General features: G+C 39.9%; 1 protein-coding gene across 1 annotated transcript in view; it reads left to right on the forward strand.

The window, feature by feature from the left end:
• The window catches only part of LOC128746235 (titin-like), a 61341-nt gene extending 36916 nt beyond the window's left edge, over window positions 1-24425 (forward strand). The window contains exons 3-10 of the mRNA XM_053843284.1: window positions 8048-8184; window positions 8333-8506; window positions 15103-15257; window positions 15328-15475; window positions 15538-15717; window positions 15790-15936; window positions 22581-22726; window positions 24356-24425. Of these exons, the coding sequence (XP_053699259.1) occupies window positions 8048-8184; window positions 8333-8506; window positions 15103-15257; window positions 15328-15475; window positions 15538-15717; window positions 15790-15936; window positions 22581-22726; window positions 24356-24425 (1157 nt within the window). The remainder of the gene's footprint in view (window positions 1-8047; window positions 8185-8332; window positions 8507-15102; window positions 15258-15327; window positions 15476-15537; window positions 15718-15789; window positions 15937-22580; window positions 22727-24355) is intronic.
• Window positions 24426-24814: the final 389 nt, after the last annotated feature.

Genomic DNA, 24814 nt, shown 5'->3' on the forward strand with positions numbered 1-24814 from the left:
TACTGATTGATAATTTCGGAACTGGGTCCAAATGTATAACGGATGGTTCTACGTTTTGAACGGTTCTGATAATGCTAAGCATTATCTTGAATCCTGCGGTATCATCTGTGACCCCGTAGAAACCATTTTCGAAATAACCAATCAAAATACACCGAAATGTAAAAAATATCACCTACCGAACTAATTCCAAGAACTTTAATACCCATATTGCTAGGTTTTACCTCCAATCCTGGACTGGCCACCCATGACCCCACAGGAACCTACTCCGGAATGGCCAACCTGATTCATCTCATTATATGAAATAGTACATTGTATGAATTTTTAGAGTTTTTATATCCGCATGACTGATTTTCCTGCAATACAATCATTTCTCTTCCTCACAGCGGACACTCTGTCGGAATTCCGGATTTTCGGGCCCCGTATGTCTTTTAGTGGCCAAATGGCCAAATGATTCAAAACTAGATAAATAAACGAATCAAATGACACCTATTTCGTCGAAATCGGTTTAAAATTGTTGATGTTATAACAATATCAATTTTGGGTACCCGGGTACCCTTGTCGCCCTGCTAAAGGTGTTTTTTTGTCGCACACATAACGGTTAAACAATGGCGAATACGTTTATCGGTGTTGGGTTGCAATCCTCCAATCGCCACTAACACCCGTCATTCTATCACACTCGTCAGCAACGCACATCCAACGTGTGCGAGGTCTGCCGTGAAGTCATCGGCCTCTGTCGGGTTCTTTGCAGAATATTGTTTTTGCTGGTCGCTCAACCGGCATTTTGTCGCTTCACAATATCCGCATTTTTATATACTTCGGCAATCGCTCTCTTTCAATGTCAACACTTCATGGCCATAGAAAAACCGGGAGAATTAGCATCTTATCTAGCTTTTTACGAGCCATAATGGCGGACGGGTTCGTAATTCAAATCAAATATGTTCAAATATTACGAACACGTTTGAACGTTTGCCGGCTACGGGATTTCAGCTGACTATGTAATCCATAGAAGGCCCTGTTAGCAGCCACTATCCGTCTTATTACTTCACGACGCTAGTCGCTCACGTACCAAGATAGAAATTCGTCGGCCACTTCGAAAGTTCTTACTTACTTTAGCAGCCGAGAACCAGGATGGCTCTTGCCGTATCAAGAATTCCCCTCCATTTCGTACTCGGTCCTGGGCTACTCGTCGCCAATTCGTTGGGCGTCTCGACACACGCAAGTCGGCTTTAACCTGGTTGATCCATCTAGCACGTTGAACCGGTCTATTCCTGGTGCCGCACGGTGGCACCACACTGAAAAAAAACGGTCAAAAGTCTTTTCCCGCCTTTCCTGACGTTTTTCTGCTTAGGTGTGTAGCTAAGTAATTAAAACGAGGTTTATTCATGAGCTGTTCGAATGCTAATAATCTATTTTACAAGGATTGTCATCCTTATATAAACTTTTACTCTAAGCTATGCCTACTATATCTCCTACAGGTGTCTTCAGAGAAGTTTCTTGAAATACTATTTTGCATCTTTGATTTTTTCATACAATTAGATATTAAGGGGACATAAACGACTAAAATTTTTGAAAAAGTCATAAATTTTTTATTTCAGATTTTGATTCTGCAGTCTTTTTCGCTTATTTTGATAATAATTATCCGACCACGTGAAGTGGCCGAAAACGATCATACACATAAGCATTCCAGTGCGGCGTGGAACAACCTCGACGGAATAAAACGCCGCACCTGAAAAACCACGATTTTCAAACTTTATGTACCTTTTTCTCAGAAATTACACAACGTGTTGGAACAAACTTTTTTTTTTGTTTTGTTGGTAGTAGCTTGGCAAAGATTTTTATAACTTTTGAGCTTTGTAGACGAAACACATTTTGAGAAAAACGAAAAAGAAGAAAAAAAGTTGAATGAAAACAGAAAATTTTGTCTGCTTTTTTCTCTGGCTGTGTTTCGTTTACAAAGCCCAAAAGTTATAAAAGTCTTTGTCAAGCTTCTACCAACAAAATAAAAAAAAGTTTGTATCCAGACGTTGAGTAGTTTCTGAGAAAAAGGTACATGAAGTTTAAAAATCTTGATTTTTCAGCACCATTTGAACCACCATAGCATAGAGTAGAAGTGTGCCAAAGATCACGGCCGGGTCTTCTCGTACTCATTGAATTTTCCACCAAACTTTTTGGTTATTTCAATTAAGAATTTACTTTTGAGTTTGCTAGGTTTATTAAACCACAAAATTGCACAGGGATTTTAGCATGCTTAGATATCCCATCCCAAAAGAGCGAAAAGCGGAACTTTTTACCTAAGTGTCTTTTGCTTTCATTTTATCATTTATGGTCTTTAGCATTTTTGTTCGTATGAATATCCCCCTTAATCTTAAACTGTCAAAAGTTCGTCATCGCTTACTATAATGAAAATTAAAACTTTTTTGTGTTAATAAATATAGACATCCCAAGTAACAATTCCAAGTTTATTACGTTCGTATAGTGGTTTTCATGACCATAATTTTAAAACCGGCAATAAAACTATGAGCTCCACCAGAACTTTCTGATTAGCATGACCGCTATAAAACTGTTTTCTGACCAAGCGGCCCACTCCTCAGAATGTTTTCATAACCGCTATTAGAATCAGGTTATAAGCTCAAGTAGTCGTACCACGCTCTGCTGAAAACAGCAATAAAACCGGTTAATCTTTCGCTGCTTGACAGCCATCGCCATAATTTAAAAAAGTTTTTCGCTTTTCTGGCAACAGCTAAAGAAGTTCACTAGCTTTGTCAAATTGAAAATATATCCATGAGCAGAAAAGTTTAGGTTTTACTGACAGATCATTCTGAACGATTTGGTTTATAGCGACCAGAATAAAATATCCGATAGAATATTTATTAAATTTTAAGCAATTTCATTGGTTTGCAGCATGTGCGCATTCAATTTCATCGTGCATATTCATATGATAGGTCGATAAAATCACCGCGCCACTGAAATTTTGCAATTTTCGAAAACTGGTTGTTTTGACAAATTGAAAATATTCAGTTATATTCAGTCTCAATTTCTAGCAAAATCATTTTAGTTGCTTCCTCTGACAGGAAACCCGATTGATAATAACTTTCTTTCTGCAAAACACTTTGCTTTGATGAATTGTTGTTTGCGAGCTAAAACAAAATACTAAAATATGGCAATATGGCTTTGCATAAAAAAATGATTTTGGTGTTGAACTTTGGTATTCTTCACAATAGCAACAGAAAAACCACAGACTAACAGACGTAACACTGAAGCCTCATTCCATCGCCAATAAAAACGATCATTTCAAATGTGCACTTAAGCCAAGACACAAACTACAGTCGCTGCGCGAGAACGCCGCTCGCTTGCGCTGGCGCTGTTGTCAGATAATATACAAGTAAATTTATAGAATTGCTAAATTTATAGCAAGCTGCTTTGCCTAGCGCGAAGACTGCACCAGGTGATGCTAGTGTCTTTTCCAAGTTTTAGGGGTGTCATTGAAACAATGTTTTGTTAGAAAATTTGTTCGAAGTGTTACGTCTGTTAGTCTGTGGAAAAACTGTTTGGTCAGGGTGTTACCGTATTAATAGCTCTATAAAACTAACAGATTTATTACTGTTTGACAAGCAACCGCGATAAGAACAATTTTGCTTGGTGTGCAAAGTGCTACGCCACACTTATGGTAAGTTTATAAGAGACGTGGTGCAGCCAACAAGTTTTAACGTGGTAATAAAGCAACCACAATAAATTTGCTTTATGAACAGTTTTATTATGATTTTCTAGGTAGCTATAAGTGTGTTTGGACTCGAATTTTTTTTGTATTGCTCAATACCGCAATAAAACTAGAGGTAATGATTATTACCACAATAAAACCTTTATGAAATTCAAGTAAAACCAAGTGGCTTTAGAATTGTTACTTGGGATAGTTTCTTCGGCCAAGTTGTAAATATTGTAAAAACAAGCAACTTTGCTGAATAAATAAAATTTCTATCTTTATCGAGTGCTGAACTATAGGGCATATTCTTTAAAACATCTTTAAAAATTGGTTTTTCATACTTAGCTTTCGTTAGTTGCATTTTACAAGTATACAATGTTGTAGGCAATCATTGAAGCTCTCAAAATACACGTTTTTGCAGAAGACCGCAAATCTCTTGGACATTTACTTGCTGAGTTATCGCATGTTCAAGCTTTAAATTTCCATAGCCTCACGAACCCATGAGGTAAAATGGGGTAAGCGGATTAATCATAATTTGTATCTCGCACGGGCTTTGTTCCGCTAGTCCCATTACAGTGGCCCGACGATAACGACAATGCCCTATCTAATCCCAGAAGTCGACATCGGTCAGGGTACGGAGGAAGGTCAGATGGGTTGCGCCATGGTAAATGTTTTAAAGCCAGCCTGATGAAACGATTCTCCAAAATGCTTGATGTGGACACCAAACTACAGCAGCGGTTTCCAAAAGAGGGCGTACAAAGGCACAATATAGAGCCTTTAGCCAGTGAGGATCAGTCAAATCTTTTGCAATTTTTGAGACTAAACCCAATTGGATGCTCGCTTTGGAGATGACAGCTGAGCGGTGTGAGTTAAATGAAAGTTTCGTGTCTAGCAGGATGCCCAGATCGAATGCCCAGAATTACTCTCGAGAGTGTGACATCATCAATTTGGTATGCAAAAGTGATAGGCCTTAAGATGCGATGAAAAGTGATCACTACACATTTGTCAGTGCTAAGCGATAACTTATTTCTTCTACACTAACCAGCGAATACATCAAGCGATGATTGAAGACGCTCACAATCTTCTATGGCCTGCACAGCACAAGTGGGTATGAACTTCAAAACCATTTGCAATAAAATATTCTGAGCTTCCGTCAAATTGCAGAACTATAGCTAACTAGAACAGCTAGAACTAGGTAGCTGGAGCAGAGATCTTACGATGAGCCAGACATGTTGCTAGAATGGTGTTCGCATCGAAACTGGCCGGAATTTGTTTGTTTGTACACAAAATATCAACAGGGCTTGTGACCCAAATGATAAACTTAACCTAAAAATTACGTACCGTGCAAGCACCATCTTCAAAACAGTGCCTAATTCCGAACAGTTGCAAATTTTTCATAAATATTGACAAAATTCCAACTATTTAAACAATTTAATGACTACATCTAATGATTTCATATGATTAAAATAGTTTGAACAGCTAGTTCTGTCACGTGTACGTGTAGAAAGGAGCTATTGCGCAAGGTGCCAATTCCGACGTGTATGTCAAGGCTTTCTAGTATAGACGGGCAATCCGCTCGCGAGGTCAACAAATCGGGGACAATTATCGGTCTATTCACATCACGCCGCTAGGTCTAGTTGTAGGGGGTCTAGATCAATGAGTCTATAGCATTGTTCGTAGTTTGGCAGTTGGAAGGTGTTATTCCACGGAAGTCTTCGAAGAGCAAAGCAAACGAATCTCCGCTACACTGACTCGATTCGGCTAACTCCGTTTTGATAGTAGGGACTCCTAACTGGAGTGTAATTTTATAAATTGGAGCGAACTAATGAACAATAAATAGCTTTCAAGCAGTAACCATTGAAGTTCTTGCCGATGCGCATGATAAACCCAAGGTTTCTGCAGGCCTGGTCCTCGATGAACGCGATGTGTTGTTTGAAAGTAAGTTTAGAGTCGAGCAGTATACCTAGATCCTTGACGAAGTTTTCGCGACGTGACAACCTGTAGTCAAAAGTGAATGAACTCAACTTTCTAGGAAAATGTGGTGACTAGAACATCAGTTGGGGTTTAGCCTCATGCGGTTGTAGACACACCATTTCGCAAAGATCAGTGATATCTTCTGAAAGACAGCGGCATTGGATAGATTTTCAACTTTTGAGTACAACTTGAGGTCGTCTGCAAACAAGAAACGCGAACTTTTAATCAGGTTCAGTTGATGTCACTGAACTAGATAAGGAATATTAAAGGACCGAGATAGCTGCTTTGTGGGACTCCGGAATAAGCAGTGAACGATCCTGAGAGACTGCCTTCAATATCCAACATTAAGTGCCGATCGGATAGGTATGAACGAAACCAATGCAGCAACGGGATACATATGCCAAGCTTTTCCAGTTTGACAATGGCAATTGGATGGTTCAATTTGTCGAAAGCTACAAAAGATCAGTGTAAATAACATTTATTTACAACCGATCATCGAAACTATTTATCACGTAGGAATAAGACGAAGTGGGCGTGCCAGAAAGGAAAACTTTCCGGTTGTCATTTTAAACTTTCTGGTCAGTAAACAACATACAGAATTTAATTTTACGGATTTACGTTAAAATCCAAATATTTCTACAATTCTCGATAACCCCTATACAATAACAAAACCTTACCTTCTCTATAAATAGATTGATATACAGATTAACCCTCTGAGATTCTATTTTTATTCTGTCCGCACTGATCATCAATTTATGAAACTATCGAACTCGGCGCTATTCTAGGTACCTAATATTTCACCAGCCAAGTGAAAACATACCAAAGCCAAATCCTCGCTGCTGCTGAAGCTGAGCTAGGTACATGTTTTGTTGTATTTAAAAATAAACTGACTTTCGTACCTGTGCGCGGGGTTCTTTTATGACCCAGACCACAACAAAAACCGCTGCTGACGAGACTGCTGTTTCTCTGCGAATAGTATCATTTTTACAGCTGATACAAAGGTTGATTGAATTATGACTTTTACTGACGATTGTAGGTAGATATGATGAATGAGATTTGCGTTTTCCACAAAATTCCGAGCGCAGATCAGAGTAAATTGCGACGCATTAAATGAATGGCGTAATTATGTTGTTTCATCTGTAGTAAATATAGATACTAATTGGGATTTGGGTGATCATATAAATCATATAAAAAAATTCGTTTTTGGTCTTTTAAATTCAGAACTGTTTTACATTGGAATAGAACACTAGCTTCGGCTCCCAAGCCCAACTGTTAACCCAAAAAGTTGATCATAGTAGGCCGCAGTGACTTTGACATCTCTCAAAACTTCGAGTTGAAATCAGTGACGGAAAAAAAATCCAATCATGCTCGAACAAAACGGAGACACTAGCGTTGACCAAAATCAAACCAACACCACCAGCGAGTACCGCTCTACAACCTCGGAGTCGACAATTCTTCCGTACTACGAACTGAGGGTTCCTTCCAACCTGCTCAACAAATCCCCCAGCAAGATCGAATTCCGCTTGATTCCCAAATCAACCAAATCCAAACGACCTCCGGCTGCGCACAGGAACATCTACACTCGAACCCATTGCGGCGGTTCTTGCGGTTCCTCGTGTCCAGCGAAGGAGCGTCCAGCACAACCCAACTTGCGAAAAAATCTCAAACGTGTTTTCTTCAAATTTAATCAAAAGTGCTGCCCAGCGGCGGCGGAACCTAACTGTCCTGCACAGGATGACGAAGTTAGTCCGCAGTTCGAAAACATGGAAATTTACTATTTCGACCACGGTAGTCCGGAGTTCTACCGCACCACGGACTGTCCGCCGCACTTGATCACGGAAACTTTGGCTCAGTCGACACATCATCACGCCACCAAGTTCTGGGCGGAGGTCTTCGGCACGATTAACATTGGTGTGACTTTCGTCATCAGCTTCTGCCTTCAGCTGTATCGGTTTTTGCTCTATGGCATTTTGCGAGCCATTGTTGTGGGCTTCCTGCAAATTACGGCAGACTATCTGCTGAAACCGCTGCTGGCGGTGATTTTCAACGGGTTGATTCAACCGCCGCTGGTTTTCGTGCAGAACATTTTCACGGCCCTGGGTGGGATGCTGGAACCGGTGGCGAAGCTAGTGGGAAGTTTTCTTCAACCCATGGCACGATTGATCGCCTCGCTGCGCTTGGTTGAAAACAAAACTGTGCACAAGAAGATCATCAAGAAGCGACGATTCGAGGTTTAAATTATTTCAAAGAGAACAAGAATTTTATATAAATGACTCCAAGTGACCCATGTATGAATCGATTTCTTAACTGTACTGATTAATTTTAATGAATACACAACTAATTCAATTTTCCTTTCATCTATTTTTTCAACAGAAACATCCTACACGTATGCACAATTTCAGAAAACGGGTAAACTGACTGCTCCGGCCACGGTGATACCCCGTTTCAGGAAATACAACGTTGACGATTTCCATTTTTTGACTGTGTTAGGAAAAGGTAGTTTTGGAAAGGTACGTATCGGCGGCGACCGTGATCGGTCTCGTTCGTTTTCACCGCACACGATTGAACTTAGCACCTAATCGTTGACTTTTTTTCCGGTTTCTTGTTTCTGCCAAAAAAAAACAAATCTGTTCATCCGTTTGGGGCATAACCGAGCAGGTATTTTTAGCTGAGCTAAGGAACACAGAGTACTATTACGCGGTGAAGTGCTTGAAGAAGGACGTCGTACTGGAGGATGACGATGTCGACTGCACGCTGATCGAGCGGAAAGTGTTAGCGCTGGGCACCAAACATCCATTTTTGTGCCACCTGTTTTGTACGTTTCAAACAGATGTAAGTACCAGCATGATGAATGATAGGATGCACTAAGAAAATACTAACCAGCAGCTGAAAAACAACTGCATCGAAAATCGTGAACAGGACCGATTTGCTGACACCTTCCCAATCCTCTCAAGTCCCGAAGCGGTTCTAATTTTACCGAACTCCGAACTACGCTTAGATCAAAGAGAGTGTATTTTTAGAACTTCGGACACGTCTCCTTGTCGCCATTTGGCCATTCGTGTACTCGTTCGGTGCATTGTACCCGTCTGAGCTAGTAGAGCTACTGTGATAAAGGAAAAACAAAAGGTAGATCGTTTTTCAAAACCCGTTGAGTGTCCGTTTAGGAAACACGTTGCGAACAATATTTAAATATTTAGTGCTTTATAATTGGTGCCAACAACAGATTATCCGGCGAAAGATGTTCATCAAAAATGCAAAAATTGTAATCTCTTAAAATAGCCAAAGTACTACCCACAAACATGCCGAAAATATTATCTTTTTGATTATTATTTTTTACTAGCTGACCCGACAAACTTCGTATTGCCACAAATTAAACTGTGCTGTACACTCTTAAATGGTTCTACCTGTAAATAGGTTGGATTTAGTTAAAGCTAGGTTGAAACTACTCAAAATGCCCTTAAAGTGTACAAACTAAGATTTTAAGTAGTTTTTCAACCAGAAAATTGGTAGCAGGAATTTAAAAGTGCGTTATTTGTCATAGAGAATACTTCAGTTATCGGTAGCAAGTAGCCAAAATTGGTTGAAATTTTTACCCAAAGTTTGAGTTTGTACACTTCAAGGGCATTTTGAGTAGTTTCAACCTAGCTTTAACTAAATCCAACCTATTTACAGGTAGAATCATTTAAGAGTGTACATAAATCGTGAATCTCGGATGACGTTTGTCACAATCTCGAGCTTTGCAAGTTTCTGGGGAGTTCATGGGTGTTTTAATATACAAATTTTCCTCACAGTAAAGTAGAAAACAAATCCCCCCGTTGCTTAGCCTGATAAAATAAAGCGGATCGCGTTTAAATATTCGCCATCATTACAAACCATTTCGCCGAATGCCATTTTGCGGAACACCAATTCTCGGTTGACCATAACGCGGAATATAGAGTTTCGCAGAATACCATTTCGCGAAAAACCTTACGCGGGATGTACCATTTCACGGAAAATCTTTTCGTAGAAAGTACCATTACGCAGGGGTGACCCAACTGAAGGAAAGTAATAGAGGCCAGTAGATCTAGGAAAATAAATAAATCTAGATAGAGGTGATCTCTATATGGAAGGCTGCCCTCCCCCCGCAGTGGCCGGCGCTTCCGACGGCAATACTCGCGGCCTGTGGCCGTCTCGCGCTGAATTCTAAAATTCTCGTCTAAAATTTCTCGAGTTCGATTAGTGTTTTGAGTTACGCAAAAATTTCTGTTTTATTTGTATGAGAGTCCTTATCCCCCTATCACGGGTGAGGGGTCTCAAACCATCATAAAAAAATTCCTGCCTCTAAAACCACCCACATGCCAAATTTGGTTCCATTTGCTTGATTAGTTCTCTAGTTATGAGGATATTTGTATTTCACTTGTATAGGAGCCCCCCCCCCACTATTGAAGGGGGAGGGTATATAATTCACCTCCTAAAGAGGGGAGGGGTCTCAATTCACATAGACAAAAAATTGCCTATTAAACCATTCGCATGCTAAATTTGGTTCCATTTGCTTGATTAGTTCTCGAGTTATGAGGAAATTTGTATTTCTTTGGTACAGGAGCCCCCCTCTTAAAGTGGGGAGGGGTCCTAATTCACTATAGAAAATATTCTGGCCCTCGAAAACCTTCACATGCCAAATTTGGTTCCATTTGCTTGATTAGTTCTCGAGTTATGAGGAAATTTGTATTTCATTTGTATGGAAGCCCCCCCTCTTAAAGGGGAGAGGGGTCATAATTGCCCTCCTAAAGAGGGGAGGGGTCTCAATTCACTATAGAAAAAAAATTTGCCTGCAAAAACACCCACATGCTCAATTTGGTTCCATTTGCTTAATTAGTTCTGGAGTTATGATGAAACTTGTATTGCATTTGTATGGGAGCCCCTCCCCCCTCCTAAAAAGGTAAGGGGTCCCAATTCATCATAGAAAAAATGCATGCCTCCAAAAACTCCCTCATGCCAAATTTGGTTCCACTTGATTAATTAGTTCTCGAGTTATGAGGAAATTTGTATTTCATTTGTATGGGAACCCCCCCCCCTCCTAAAATGGGGAGGGGTCTTAATTCACCATAGAAAAAATTCTTGTCTCCAAAAACCCCCACATGTAAAATTTTGTTCCATTTGCTTGATTAGTTCTCGCGTTATGCAGAAATTTGTGTTTCATTTGTATGGGAGCCCCCACTCTTAGTGGGGGGAGGGGTCTCTAACCATCATAAGAACCTTCCCTGGCCCCAAAAACCCCAACATGCAAATTTTCAGGCCGATCAGTTCAGTAGTTTTCGATTCTATAAGGAACATACGGACAGACAGACAGACAGAAATCCATTTTTATAGGTATAGATTGTTCTTTATTATTATTGAATTTGATCTCCCGTGCTGTCACCTTACAGATTAAGCTTCGTATTATGGATAAAATAAATATTAGAGGTCTATCTCAAATATCGAAAAACATGGCAATAATTTTGTAAATTTTACAGTTTTTAGATTTGATTATGCAGAATTTATTTAAAAAGACAAAGCTTTTCGAGATATTTTTTTTGCCGGGATAATAAGAGAACACCCGTTTTTCTGGTTTAAAAAAATGAATATTAGGGCGCAAGCTCTTGATCTAAAACCAATAGTAGTAGGATGACAGCTTTTGAGAAATGCACATTGAAAACTGGAAACACAGAGTTGATGAAATCTTCACCCTGCGGCAGATGCTCTAAAAATGTTGTACTAATTATCGACTTCAAAGCTTCATATGATACTATAGATTACAATGAGCTATTGAAAATGATGGGAAGCTGATTAGACTGATTATAGCTACAATGGATGGTGCGTTGTGCTGTTTGTGGATTTCGGGTGGATTGTTGAGTTCTTTCGAATGCCACATGGTGTATCAACGTTTAGCGTAGCTCTACAGGGTGCTATAAATCGAGCGGATCTTAATGAGCCAATTCGTGGGCGTGGCTATTATTGAGACTCGCTTCGGACATATTCTCTTCGCTGCGTGAGCGTTACATAGGATTGAACACTGTGTACAAGTAAACCAGCAAGGAATGCTTTAGACGACATCTGCATTAAATCCAGGCGCGTAATCTGTAGGTGAAATCAAAAACTTTCTGGAACTATGTCAGTGATCGGCGTACAGAATCAGGTCCTCTTGAACTATAACCCCCAGTAGTGAGGTTGCTTCGGGTCCTCGCGCGAACCTTTTACGGTAAAGTGATTCCAGATGACCAAATTATCCAGGCTGCTTGTAATGTTCCGCTAATGACTGGGAATACCCTAGGTTCTCTCAACATCGATGAAGCAATAATCTCTAGAGCAGCCTCAATATTAAAATAATCGACTAAACCCTGCTCAGGGTAATCCATCTGGGCTTTTAAAAACGCACATCGAAGACAAATTTACAAGCTATTTGAGTTTATTTCACGGCCGGCAAAGAAATTTCTATATTATTTAATTAGCTTTTATTATGATTTTTGGGAATAATAGGGCAAAATGGACCACTTCCCGAAGTCTGTACAAGATTTCTTGCATTTTTTCACATAGAAATAGGTATCTTGTAAGATTCCAAACTAGCGGCTTCTAATTATTGGGATTAAAAGCTCAGTTTTGCCTATTGTGCACTGGCTTGATAACAGGACATTGTCCTTGTGAGTATCACCTTGAACACATGAGTAAATTTAATGAAGCTAGCTGTCGCTTTTGTAATCATGAGATTGAAAGCTCCGAACATTTGTTGTGCGACTGTGTTGCACTATATCAGAAACAACGTAGATATCTTGATAAGAGACTGACTTAGCCCTGCGAAATGCTCCTCCCAATCGGGTGATAAACTTCATATGGAATGCATCACCTAATTGGGATAAATGCCTACAGTTGCAGAGGTAGTTAATCAAACTTTGATAGCTCACTGATACTACATGGCATAAAATAAAAAAGGACACACCACGATAGATAAAAATAATAGTCGCGGTGGTAAGTCTCCAACACGAAAAAAAAACAATCCGAGTGGGCTCCGTTTTGCTGGGCCAGCATACAAAAAAGAACCCTCACTTGGTTTGTTTGCAAGTTGGACTTGGACCATATTGAGATGTTGGTCGTCAAATGGAAGGTGCAAGTGAGAAACTCGTGCAAATAATGATCAAGAAGTTCAGTTAGGATAATTCGTTTGATGATATACCGTGGGTGTCTCCCCAGTAAACAATTTTGGTTTGTATATCTCGATTGCAACCGAGAAATACGACATCATATCTGAACGAAAAAGTTATATTTCACGCCAGATAAGAACATATAAGTACCAAAGTGGAGGCAATATACGTGCGAAAATTTTATCGATTATTTGCAATTCTATCTTGCATTTTATGCAGCGGTTTTTATAATACGCAACTTAATACTCCTGAATATATGATTAAGATTAAACTTAATATTGCAATCATCTATCCTGTTTTATAATTTACAGTCATGAGTTGTATATGAAGACACCCACGATTGCAAAACAAATTATTGTTCATTTTGTTTTGACATACTCCAATTATTATACAATTCCAATGTAAAATTGACATGCATACGATTTAACTTTCTATTAGGTACGATCTTGTTTTCTCTGCGTCGTTTCTCATTTGTAACGCAAATTTCGAGCCCGTGTTCGTTTTGAGCCCACAACAAAATCAGCCTCGAATAAGGCAGTGCTCGTGAGACACACACACCAGCTGTAGTTTAGGTGAACATGTTTTAGTTTCAGCTTTGTGTAAAACGTGTAGGAAGCAAACTGCGATTCTAGTCACGAAAACACGGCGTCCAGTCTTGGACTTGGATAAACCGCAAACTGGTCGAAAAAAGGTCCTACTAGCCCTTGTTATGATAATGTTATGATGAATATGTTCGAGCTAATGGAGAAGTTTTTAGTACGGGAAGCGGTCGAAAAGGTTGGACTGCCGAACTTAAACGTTTAGCATGAAAAACGATCACCAAAACAAGAAGCTATCGATCAGGTCAAGACTGCGAAAGATGTATGATACGATGCTTGCCGGGAATTCGAAGTGCATAATAATAAACGACGAAATATACGTGAAACTCGACTATAAATCCCATTTATTCGCATAACTAGGTAGGTAGAAAATCATACGAGGTGTCGCAGCAGATAGTTTCTTCTAACACTTCACTTTTCAACCTGTTCGCACTGAACTCGGTGTAAATCTTTCGCAATGCTTTTCGAACCATACTGAAAGAATTCACATTCGTCACAAACGTCATCTAATCCATGCTCGATTGCACATTTTCTTCGTCATTTGACAAGTAAACGCGTGACGCCACTTTCCCACCGACAGGATTAGAAATGTAACATTTTTTCACACACCCATCCCGCAAGAATACAACCAAACTGTAGTCATTACATCAGCTGATCAGCTTGATCATGATCGATTGTGTGCGGTGTTCGTAACTCTTGACGTGGTGACGTCAAGACGACGACGCAAAAAGCGTAACAACAACAACAACAACCGCTGATCATTGCAGAATGTGCGTAGTCTCCGTCGTCGACGAGACTCCGAGGTGCATTGCGTATGCGCCAAATTTACTTTTAGGAACCGAGTCACTCGATCATGATCGTTGACTGCACTTCGCCTAAATGAGGATAGGTGTTTCGATCATATGATCGACTGTTCTTAGAAACATTTCCCCGTTGCTGCTGATGCGGTAGACTACTTCTGGTGACAAAAGTGTATATTGAGGTGTAGGTGTTCTTGCTGTTTGTTGCTGGCATTCCAATCTGGGCTGGCTATTTTCGGAAAACTTCGACTAGCAGAAACGGCACCACCGTGCGATATACCATCCCATACCATAGGTGACGAACAAAGAGAATTGGCTCGGGATAGGGACAGTTTTGATTCTCGTCCATACCCAGTGACCGACATCTATCAATCAACCAGCTGAGGTACGGCTGAACGCGTGCGTGTAATTTGCTTCGAATATGATTCAGGTGAAATTAGAACGCGAGACAAAAATTGAGTTAGGGCCAATTCCGTTTTGGGCGGAAGAGAAAAAATATCTGCGAGACAGGACTTTCATAGTGTACAAATTAAAATAAAACAGAATGGTTGGATCAAAATTTGATTCGAATGACCGTTGTGATCTGGCCAGCAGACTGTGGAAAGCGGAAGAAGTTTGCTCTGCTTCGTGATTGACAGATTTACAGCTCTGGCGGTGGGCTTTCAAAGAATTACGCATGCAAACTCGCGAATGGGGTAGATCATCATAATCAAAACAAACGACAAATTTAGCAAATTTATCATCGCAAAAGCGAACGATCCCATAAAGAATTTTTACGCAGCGACCTTGATTTGAAAAGAGCTAACCAACGAAATAAAAATGGTAATAGAAAGTAACTCAACACATTTCATATCAATTTCTCACCTTCATTCCAGAGCCATTTATTTTTTGTCATGGAGTACCTGAACGGAGGCGATTTGATGTTCCACATCCAGCAGAGCGGCCGGTTTACGGAAGCACGGGCACGCTTCTACGCCGCCGAAATCGTTTCCGGACTGAAGTTCCTCCACCGAAAGGGTATTGTCTATCGGTAAGACCGGGTGTTTAGTTGCTCCTGCTATAAACCTAGATTAATGTTCCGTTCTTGTATTGCCTTACAGTGATCTAAAGCTGGACAACGTGCTACTCGACTACGACGGGCATGTCCGAATAGCGGACTTCGGTATGTGCAAACTAGAGATTTATTTGGACCGGTTGGCGGACAGTTTTTGTGGTACACCGGATTATATGGCGCCTGAAATCATTAAAGTAAGCTCCACGATTTTTGGCTTTCAAAGATTAGGTTCTGAAATTATAGCGATGTTTCACAGGGTCAGAAGTACAATCAAGCCGTCGATTGGTGGTCGTTCGGTGTGCTGGTATACGAAATGTTGGTAGGACAGTCACCCTTCAGTGGTTGTGACGAGGACGAGCTGTTCTGGTCCATTTGCAATGAAATTCCATGGTTCCCGCACTTCCTGTCCAAGGAAGCGCTCAAACTGTTGAAGTCGGTAAGTACAGGCGGATTATTTTCCGACGAATGTTCGCTGTAAAAGTGTGTACTAAATCGACATGACTTGCAGCTACTTGAAAAAGACGCCACGATACGGTTGGGCTGCCTGAACACAATGGACGAGGAAAGCGATATCAAATATCATCCGTTTTTCGAGAGCATTGACTGGAAAACGCTGGAAAGAAGAGGACTGGAACCGCCGTTCAAACCGCAAGTGGTGAGTGGTTTGTTTAAATGCAACCCAAATTCGATATTATGTCATTTAATATGTTGTTGGAGTAAACGAGATTTTTTCTTTTTAATTCTACTACTATAGAAATGATAAAATATCCACTTTATGAACGCACGAATGTAATTTTTTTAATTTTTTTATGACATTTTTCCATTTGTGCATTCTGAAAGAGGATGTGTTGTAAATTCCATAGTAGTTAAAATAAAAAAAAATCTCGTTTACACCAATAACAATAGCTAAGGCAGAAGAAAAATTGATACATTGTAGCACTGCGTTATATGATGTTGTTGGAGTTGGAAAATATTTTAAGCTTACTCGTATGATTTATTCGGCCCACCTCGTGGTTCAAGTATATGCAGTCCTTACTTACGATCGCTTCAGGTTCAGACATAAACAAGTGAGCCCACAGAACAGAAGTAAAGGTTAAAATCAAAACACACGTATGCTACACTTTTACAGATACTAGTGAACCTGGTGGTGAAGGACGGCTTTTTCGCGAACGTTCGAATATCATGTTACAGAAGATTCCAAGTTTTATTGCGTTCCACTAATGGCTATAAAACTTTCTTCCGACCAAGAGGCCCATTATTCAGTCGGTTTTTATAACTACTTGATGAGTCAGGTCTTAAGCTCAAGTAGGTTTGTTACGCTCTGCTGAAAGCAGCAATGAAATCGATGATGCAATTGCGGTTACCAAACTTGACGGCAAATCTTTTCGCTTTGTTCGACAAAGGTATAACGTTAAATCACCCAGACAGCTTTAAAAACTTGAAAATATGGAGCCGTGAGCAGAAAAGGAAAGGTTTAACCACTGACGAACTGACATGACACATAGAAGAAAATCCTTTAAAAACCATCGTCCTACACATTTTGCTTGCACACTAGCACCCTCTGTTATGCATGTTGCGGAGAAGCTTGCATTTGCAGGGTTTTATGCTGTAGGGTTTTTACATTTGTATGGTTTTATACTGAAAACTCGAAACAACACTCGCGCGCCGCGGTGTGTCCATGTTGCGAAACATGCTTTTTTGAAAAATGAGTGGTTTTTGATTGGACGATGGAATTAACGCGAGTGTCTCGTCTGTTTGTCTGTGGTTTAACTGTCGGATCATCCTGATCGATTTGATTTATATATATTTGATTATGATCTTCAGCAGTTTCCGTAGTTGTGCAACATATGCGCATTAAATTTTATCGTGCATATTGAAATGATAAGTGACTAAAATTAACGCACCATGAAAATTTTGCAATTTTTGAAAACCAGTTGTTTAAACAAAATAAATATATTAGATTAGTCAATCTAAATTTCCAGCAAAATCATTCTAGTTGCACTCTAATATGAAAACCGATTAACAGTAACTTCCTTTCTGCAACTGACAGTTTACTTTGATGAATTGTTGTTTGGCAACCAAAAAAAATGCTAGAAAGCGGCAAATGATTTCTATGTTGAACTTTAATATTCTTCATAAAAGCAGCAATAAATATCTGTTTCGTCAAGGTGTTACCATATTAATAGTACCATGAAACTTAACAGTTTTAATGCAGTTCAACAAGCAACCGCAATAAGATTAATTTTGATAGGTGCGCGATATCGTATTGCTACGTTTATAAGAGATGTGTCGCAGGCAACCAGTTTTATCGTGGTAATATAAGCTAGCACAATAAATTGTCAATTTTATTATGCTTATGTAATAGTTAGGTATAAATAGTTTTTGATTTGTATCCACTTGATATTGCGCAACGCCATGATAAAACCAGAGGTAATGATTCAATAAAACCTTTATAAAATTAGAATGAAACTGGGCAGTTTTAGAAACAGGTGAAATAGGAAGCTACTATAGAATGAAGATGATCGGAGCTATAGATAGTAACTGCTGTAGTCGCATCAGGAACAACGGTTCCGAACCGAAAGAATGACTGGTTTGATGGCAAATGCAAATAACAAAAGGCGAAGGTAACAAGAGCAAAATTACTGCAACATCGTGTGAAAACTAACGTGGAACGAATAAACTCAGTTTTCCGCAGGAAGAAGCCTAATCAGGAAGAACGAGGCCGCGAATCGATAGAAGAACGGCGCTTGAACATTTTACGCAAAGCCTAACGGCTCGCACAAAGGCTATATATTACAATCCGTTACGTGCCGAGATTTTGACGATAATTCTCTTGCAAACGAGCGTTGCAGACGAAAAACAATATGGCAATAGATCTGGGACACAGGAGAAAATCAATTCCCGACAACCGTACGCTAGAGAGCTGAGGAGGAGACCGATTGATTGAAAAACACCAAAAGCCGCGGATATCGACGAATTACCGAGCGAGCTACTAAAATACGGTAGTGGAGAACTGGCTGGAGTACCCTTCTTTATCGATAGACTTTGCAGTCGGCTGTTTACGACAGGACAATTACTGGGCCAGTACAACGATCCTACTAACCCTCTCTAGTAGCACCACCCAGTCCAGAAAGCCCGGATAAAAAGGAGCGATCAAATAAGGCAATGAACAACTGAATAATGTTCGTAGTCCGATATATCAGCGATACTCTCAATTTCCTTCGAATCTCAAAGAGTGCCAAGGCAAGGTGATGTGTTTTTGTACCTGCTGTTTAATATCATATATAAATATTATATATCAATATTATCGTGACTAGCGGCTTTGAGACGATAATGGATACGTATATCAAGGCTTCAAGGAAGCAAATACTAGCTCCCATCCGGTAATGACCTGAGAGAACACGCATTATGGCAGGAAATTGTGCTTACTTTGAGTCTCCGGAACAGGGCTTTAAAAGAAATGGCAAGGTGACCGTAACCGTGTGAATGAATATGCTTTCTGCATTCAACTTGCGAAGCGTAACCGATCATTTGACTGTTTTTTTGAATCCTGTCAATCTGCCGCTTGCGAGGACTGCCGGCCACTATCCATGTGGACTCTTAGGAGAAGCCAACAGTCGTTCTCCCGCTTTGCGTTCATATTGAAGGCTGTAAACTACAAACTGACTGGGAGCATGGTGTGACGTATTTTTTCTTTGTCTTTTTTTTTCCCCAAATCGGCTACCCACAGTAAAAGTTTGTCACTCGGGGTCGGTCCGACGCAAGCAAAACGTTCGTTTGTGTCGGACGGCCTCTGACAGATTTCTTCACATAAATCCATGTAGCGGTTGTTTTTTTTTGTAGCATTGAATCATACGATAGCGCGGTTGTTTTTCGTTAGTGTGGTAGCTGCTAGTCAATTGACTGTTTTGCAGTCATTCGCTGCTTCAAACGGCAAAGGAAAAAAAATCAGAACGCATTCGTTTTGCTGTACAATCGGAGGTATGATTGAGCGATCTGCTGGCTGTGTTATGCATAGCGGACGTATTCCACCACTGAACGAGCGGCGTGAATGTAAATGCACGATGGTGTGGCTGCGGTAGAAAAAAGGATCGGTTAAAGCCCTGCTCCGGAAGACGCACTAGGTGAGTACAATACACCTTTTCACGAAGATGGCCATCCACCAGTAGTCCCCTACGACCATGAGATATGCGTTATGCTCGCGGAGAGCGGCTTTGAATGGAAGATGTTGAACACTAACTACGGTAAAGTGCAGAAGGATGACGGAACGAGGAGAAAGTGAACAAACTATGAATTGCACCAGACGCTAGAAGAACCACACACCGAGAATCATAAGGACGAAGACCTTGTGAAAATGGCTCTCAACAACAACTCTCGACAGGAACGAGGTCACACTGGGACCTTTTCTGATAAAGGAAACTATGTTCAAAGTTTCGAGCGCAACAGCCATGACTCGTCCATTTGGTTACAATGTTTATGCCTAACGTACTTAGATTCAACGTGTTTACGTCTGACTTCGTACCCTCAGTTTACTTCTCAGCTACTTTCGAAAACGATAAAAAAATAAGTAAATTAGGCGAACGAAGTCAACAGATGGGAGTAGTTCTTCGATTAAAACCTGAATGACGATGTTGCAGAAGGAGGTGGAGCGGGAGTTAATTTAGGAGTACCCATGGAAGAAAACAGTGTCCAGCACCAGATTTCCAAGACTCTAAACAAGAAGTCGAGTTTGCTGAAGACCGACCAACAAAGCCGCCGGCTGGTAAGGACTGACTACCAGCAGAGCTCCACAAAGATACTAATACAGAGAAACGCTAGCAACGACACTCAGTTTTCTTAAAATCAGGGAGAAAGTGAATAGGAGGAATCTACAAAAACAAGTGTTTGGCTCGACTGCAGCAACTATTGCGGTATAACACCTACAAAGTACTCACCGGTAGCACAAAATTTCATAGGGAATGAACAAGCGGTAACAGATCTTGAAAATTTCAGTAGTGCAACGTGCCCTGGTATCACATCTTTGTTGATTTCAAATATACAGTCGATCGAGACCAGCTGATAGCAGCTAATATACGAACGCGGATTTCTGATTAAACGGACGCAACTGATCAGAGCAGCATTGGGTCGACGTTTCAACATTGATCTTAAAGAAGTGATCCGACGAGCGAGCATCGAAACAAAAGACACGATTGCTATCACAGCACAGATAGCCAACTTCAAGGTTTCGTGGATTTTAATATTATAGCCAGAAAATTTGCGATGGCAATCTACGTCAGAATGAAAGCGACAGCTAGGGGGATTGGGCTAAAAATAAACGCGTCGAAGACCAAATACATAAAAGGGAAGAATTTGGGATCGCTGGTTACCAGTAAGAAGATCTAGCGGCGCATTCCTGCAGTAAATTGGGCCTTGTTGCCTTCCGCCAAATGCTCCGCTACCTTTTGCTCCTGCCGTGCTCAAGCGTACTGCGGTACTGCGGGCGATAATTGGCGGATTGCAAGCTGAAACTGGAGAGTAGCGGAGGCGGATCACGAGTTACAGACACTGCTTGGAGCGATTTCCATCGGACGTCGTGCGAAAATCGATAAGTTTTCGTGGATAGTCCGGGGACTATCGTAAGGATACCGGACAGTGTGACGAAAACGGCTCCCTTCAACAAAACCATCAGCACCAGAAACCGAGTGGAAACCTAGGAAATTGCTAAACCGAATTTCATAATGATAACGACGACGACGGATCTTCTATTCAGGATACGCTACTAAATTTTTCTTCCACAAAACCACCTAAGTTTCAAATTGGGAAGATCGCCAATGTGATATTTTGGCCATTTCACATAACTAACCAATATTCCGTTGTCGCGGGAAGCTGCAGTCGCATTGTTCCTCACTTCTAGCGACTCTCTGAATATTGCATAAAGATTCTTTTACAAACCTCGGGTAACCCTTCAATGTTATGTATAAGCGTCAGGACACCACAGCTACCAACGTGAATTTAATGCAAGCTCTGCTGAGATATATTGTCCGTCAAGTTTTTAATCAACCTGTAACTGTGGCGCAGATTCTGTGACTAGTCTTGAAATTGCGACATAGATCTGCGAAGCTTCCAGCGCTTCGCTATAGTCAGCATTCAATTAATAACATAGAGCTACACGTTAATTGACGAACAAAATTCGCGCTTGTCAATACAAAGTTAATACAAAAATGTACTCAACTGAATGTTGTGATCCTACAACCAACAAGAAATTTGTGAGTATTTATATCACAAACTAAAACTAACTTCTCTGCTGCCTTTCAACAAAGCAAAAAATAAAAGTTTTATCGTAAGCCCAGCGGAGAAGAAAATATATCAACCACTGGGTATTTACGTCTTCTAAACTCGCTGTTTACAGCCCAGTAGTATCAGGGAAACAACCTTCAATTGATGTTTTCCGAATCACTGCATCATACTGTTATGCGAGTAGCGGCAGCATAAATACACAATACGCCGTAAACGCAACATAGCAAGTGCTACGTGAATACCCCTTATATATTCTCTTTTTACTATTCTTTCAATGAAATGACAATATGAGCATACATATCAGATATATAGAATTATATCACAACCGAACACTAAAGCTCTGTGTACTTTCCCAACACAGATATTAAAGTGACCTAGGATTAATCGACGTACGTAAATATCTTCGACCTGTTGGGACGATTTGTCACTTTTTCTGGCGTACTTCTCAAGCAGAGACAGTAAATTCCTCTAGGTTTAACCGTCGTAAAGAATTTTCAATTTATTGAGGCAACGAAATTCTGTCACTTTTTTCCCGAAAAATACGTTAAAATAAAACTTTGATGACGGCCTTTCCAACCAATCATGAAGTGAGGATATCTTGTTGGACAATGCTTCATTACTTTCTATTTTTCAATAGTGCGCACTTTGAAATCAATAGGTTTCTTTGTTGAAGTCGATGCGTAGAAGATTTTTCGATCGATCGACGCGAAAATATTGAAAATTGATCGAGACACCGCTAAGTTATCAGCGCTCAAATCGTTTTGATCTTTCGGAATGACCCCTTACACCAGCTTATCAGAGAGACGCAGTCCTACGTCAAAACAACCTAGACTAGTTAACAGGGATTGAAGTTGGAAGTTCTCCATCACCTTCGATACTCATCAGACATAACTCCCACGGACTATTGGAATGTTATGTGCTGATGACAATTTATTATAAATTAAAACATTATGTCGTAATGATACAAAGTTAAGATTAGACCAAAGAATTAAGCTAAACAATTCTTTTTTTCCCCCATTTCAGCGACATCCCTTGGACACGCAGTATTTCGACAAGCAGTTCACACGCGAGCGGGCACGCTTGACGCCCATCGACCGCAACATTCTGGCCTCGATGAACCAGGCCCAGTTCGAGGGTTTCACCTACACCAATCCGAACAATACGCTAACGTGAATATTGCTATTATTGCTATTATTATTTATTATTACAATTAAATTTACGATCATTATTTTAATAACGATTCGCTCACTTCCACAAAAAAAAAATCAGTAGACAGTTATCATCACCAACACACAAACACACATACTGTTCGAAATTTATTCTTAATCGTTTGTCATCACCACAATTATAAACCATTAACTGCTAGTTACTTTGACTAAAAGTGGAAACACACACACACGCATATGCATATGGTAGATATACTTCTATAGTGATAATGCTGATGATAAAAAAAACAAATCCAATAAGGCAAAGCTAAGAGAAACGTAACATTTGTGTATAATATTGCTGTAGTTCCCAGCGAAAACTCTTTCTTTTTTCGATTGAGTTCTATTTTTCCTAAAATATGTACATTGTTAACTGTTTTGTAACGAACGCCATTGTTTTGTGTTCGCATTATGTCGTAAGCCCCTCGTTGGAGCTCTCTGCCTAACTCACACATGTACATGTATGCCAAGCGCAGCACACGAACAAGATAAAGCGCAGTGTATTAGTTTGAAGACGCACACATACACACACGAACAAACAAACACGCACATGCGCACACTTACATTTGAACACTAGACAGTCGTATTTATCGTCCGTCCGCCAATCCTTTTCCATTACGTTTTGTGCCAAAATTTGTTCCAACTAACCAGAGGTTTGGTAGTGATGATTGTAGTAGTTTTTTTTCTACTTTTGATTTGTCGGCAAATGTAACAGATAATAATATTTTCTTTTTTTCTTCTTCATTCTTTATCTCTTTCATGCCCTGTACACGTGTGCGTAAATACACTTTCGCAATGTACACCACCACACCACACTATCCCACACATTCGTGTTCTGTTTCTTTTTTTCGAAAACATGAACGAACGTCGCTTTTTGGGGACACACTGTATAAATTGATGTTGTTTTTTACTGAACCCCACACACTGAAAAACACAAACACAAACATACACACGAGTAAACAAACAACTATACAAATAATAATCACACATAATTTTCGTCAAAAATCGAACCGCAATGCAGGAAATTGCGGGAAAAACAACGGAAGAAACAGAAGAAAATGTATTTTTGTCCTCAATGTGGTGATATTAAAGTAACGTATAATATATTTTAAAAGCGTATACGGAAAGCAAAACATTATTAGATATTTATCGAGGTTAGGATTTTTGCTGTATTGAATGCAGCAACTAAAAAGCAAGAAATAACTAAACACGGAGTGGCAATCAATAATTTAGCTGTGAACACATAAATATAGTTGAAAAATATTTTGCTTTTTGAGAGATTTTTGCGCGCCAACAAAAACATATAAATTTTGGACGTTGACTTTTTTAAAACCACATTTTCGACGGCTGTATTAAACCTATGTTGTGACTGACTAAACCGACCTGGTGGCGTGATCCCGTCATTCTCTACAGTTGTTCTAACACAAAACGCATTCTGAACGTTACAAACTGTCACTGTATCCACCGTATAACAGTCGAATTCATTCAAGACCTCACCCAAATAAATATAACGGCTGCAACACTAACTAATCGAGCAATGCTTTTGACAATATTTTTGACCACACTTGGCACAACACTACAACACAACAACAGGACGACGGAAGTCACCTACCACCCAATACGCTGTCGCATACAAAGTAGACCGAGCAGATTCTACTATTAGACGCCAAAGCTGCTTAACAATAAAAAAAAACTCGCTTGCGTTACTAGTAGGGAATTATTCAATTTTTCATTCTGTTAGTTAACTGTTTTTGTTTTCCACTGTCCGCGTTCCATTTTGAAAAAGAAAAACAAAAACGAACTCTACCAGCTGGATGTCGGTACTATAGGTTAGGTCAAAATGGAACTTTTTGCTAAATAATTGTAGAGGAAATGTATTTGTTGGAAACAATTGGACTCTATGTATGTTAATAATTGTATACAATTTCGTCTGCGTGAAATAAAAACGTTGATTAAAGAAAAGAAAACATGGAAAACTCATTTAAGTTTTACCTTGTAAATCAGTTTTAGGTACTAGGAAAAGTGAAACTAGTGTATGTATTATATTCGAAA

This window comes from Sabethes cyaneus, chromosome 1 (genome assembly GCF_943734655.1).
Source record: "Sabethes cyaneus chromosome 1, idSabCyanKW18_F2, whole genome shotgun sequence".
NCBI classification, from domain to species: Eukaryota; Metazoa; Arthropoda; class Insecta; order Diptera; family Culicidae; genus Sabethes; species Sabethes cyaneus.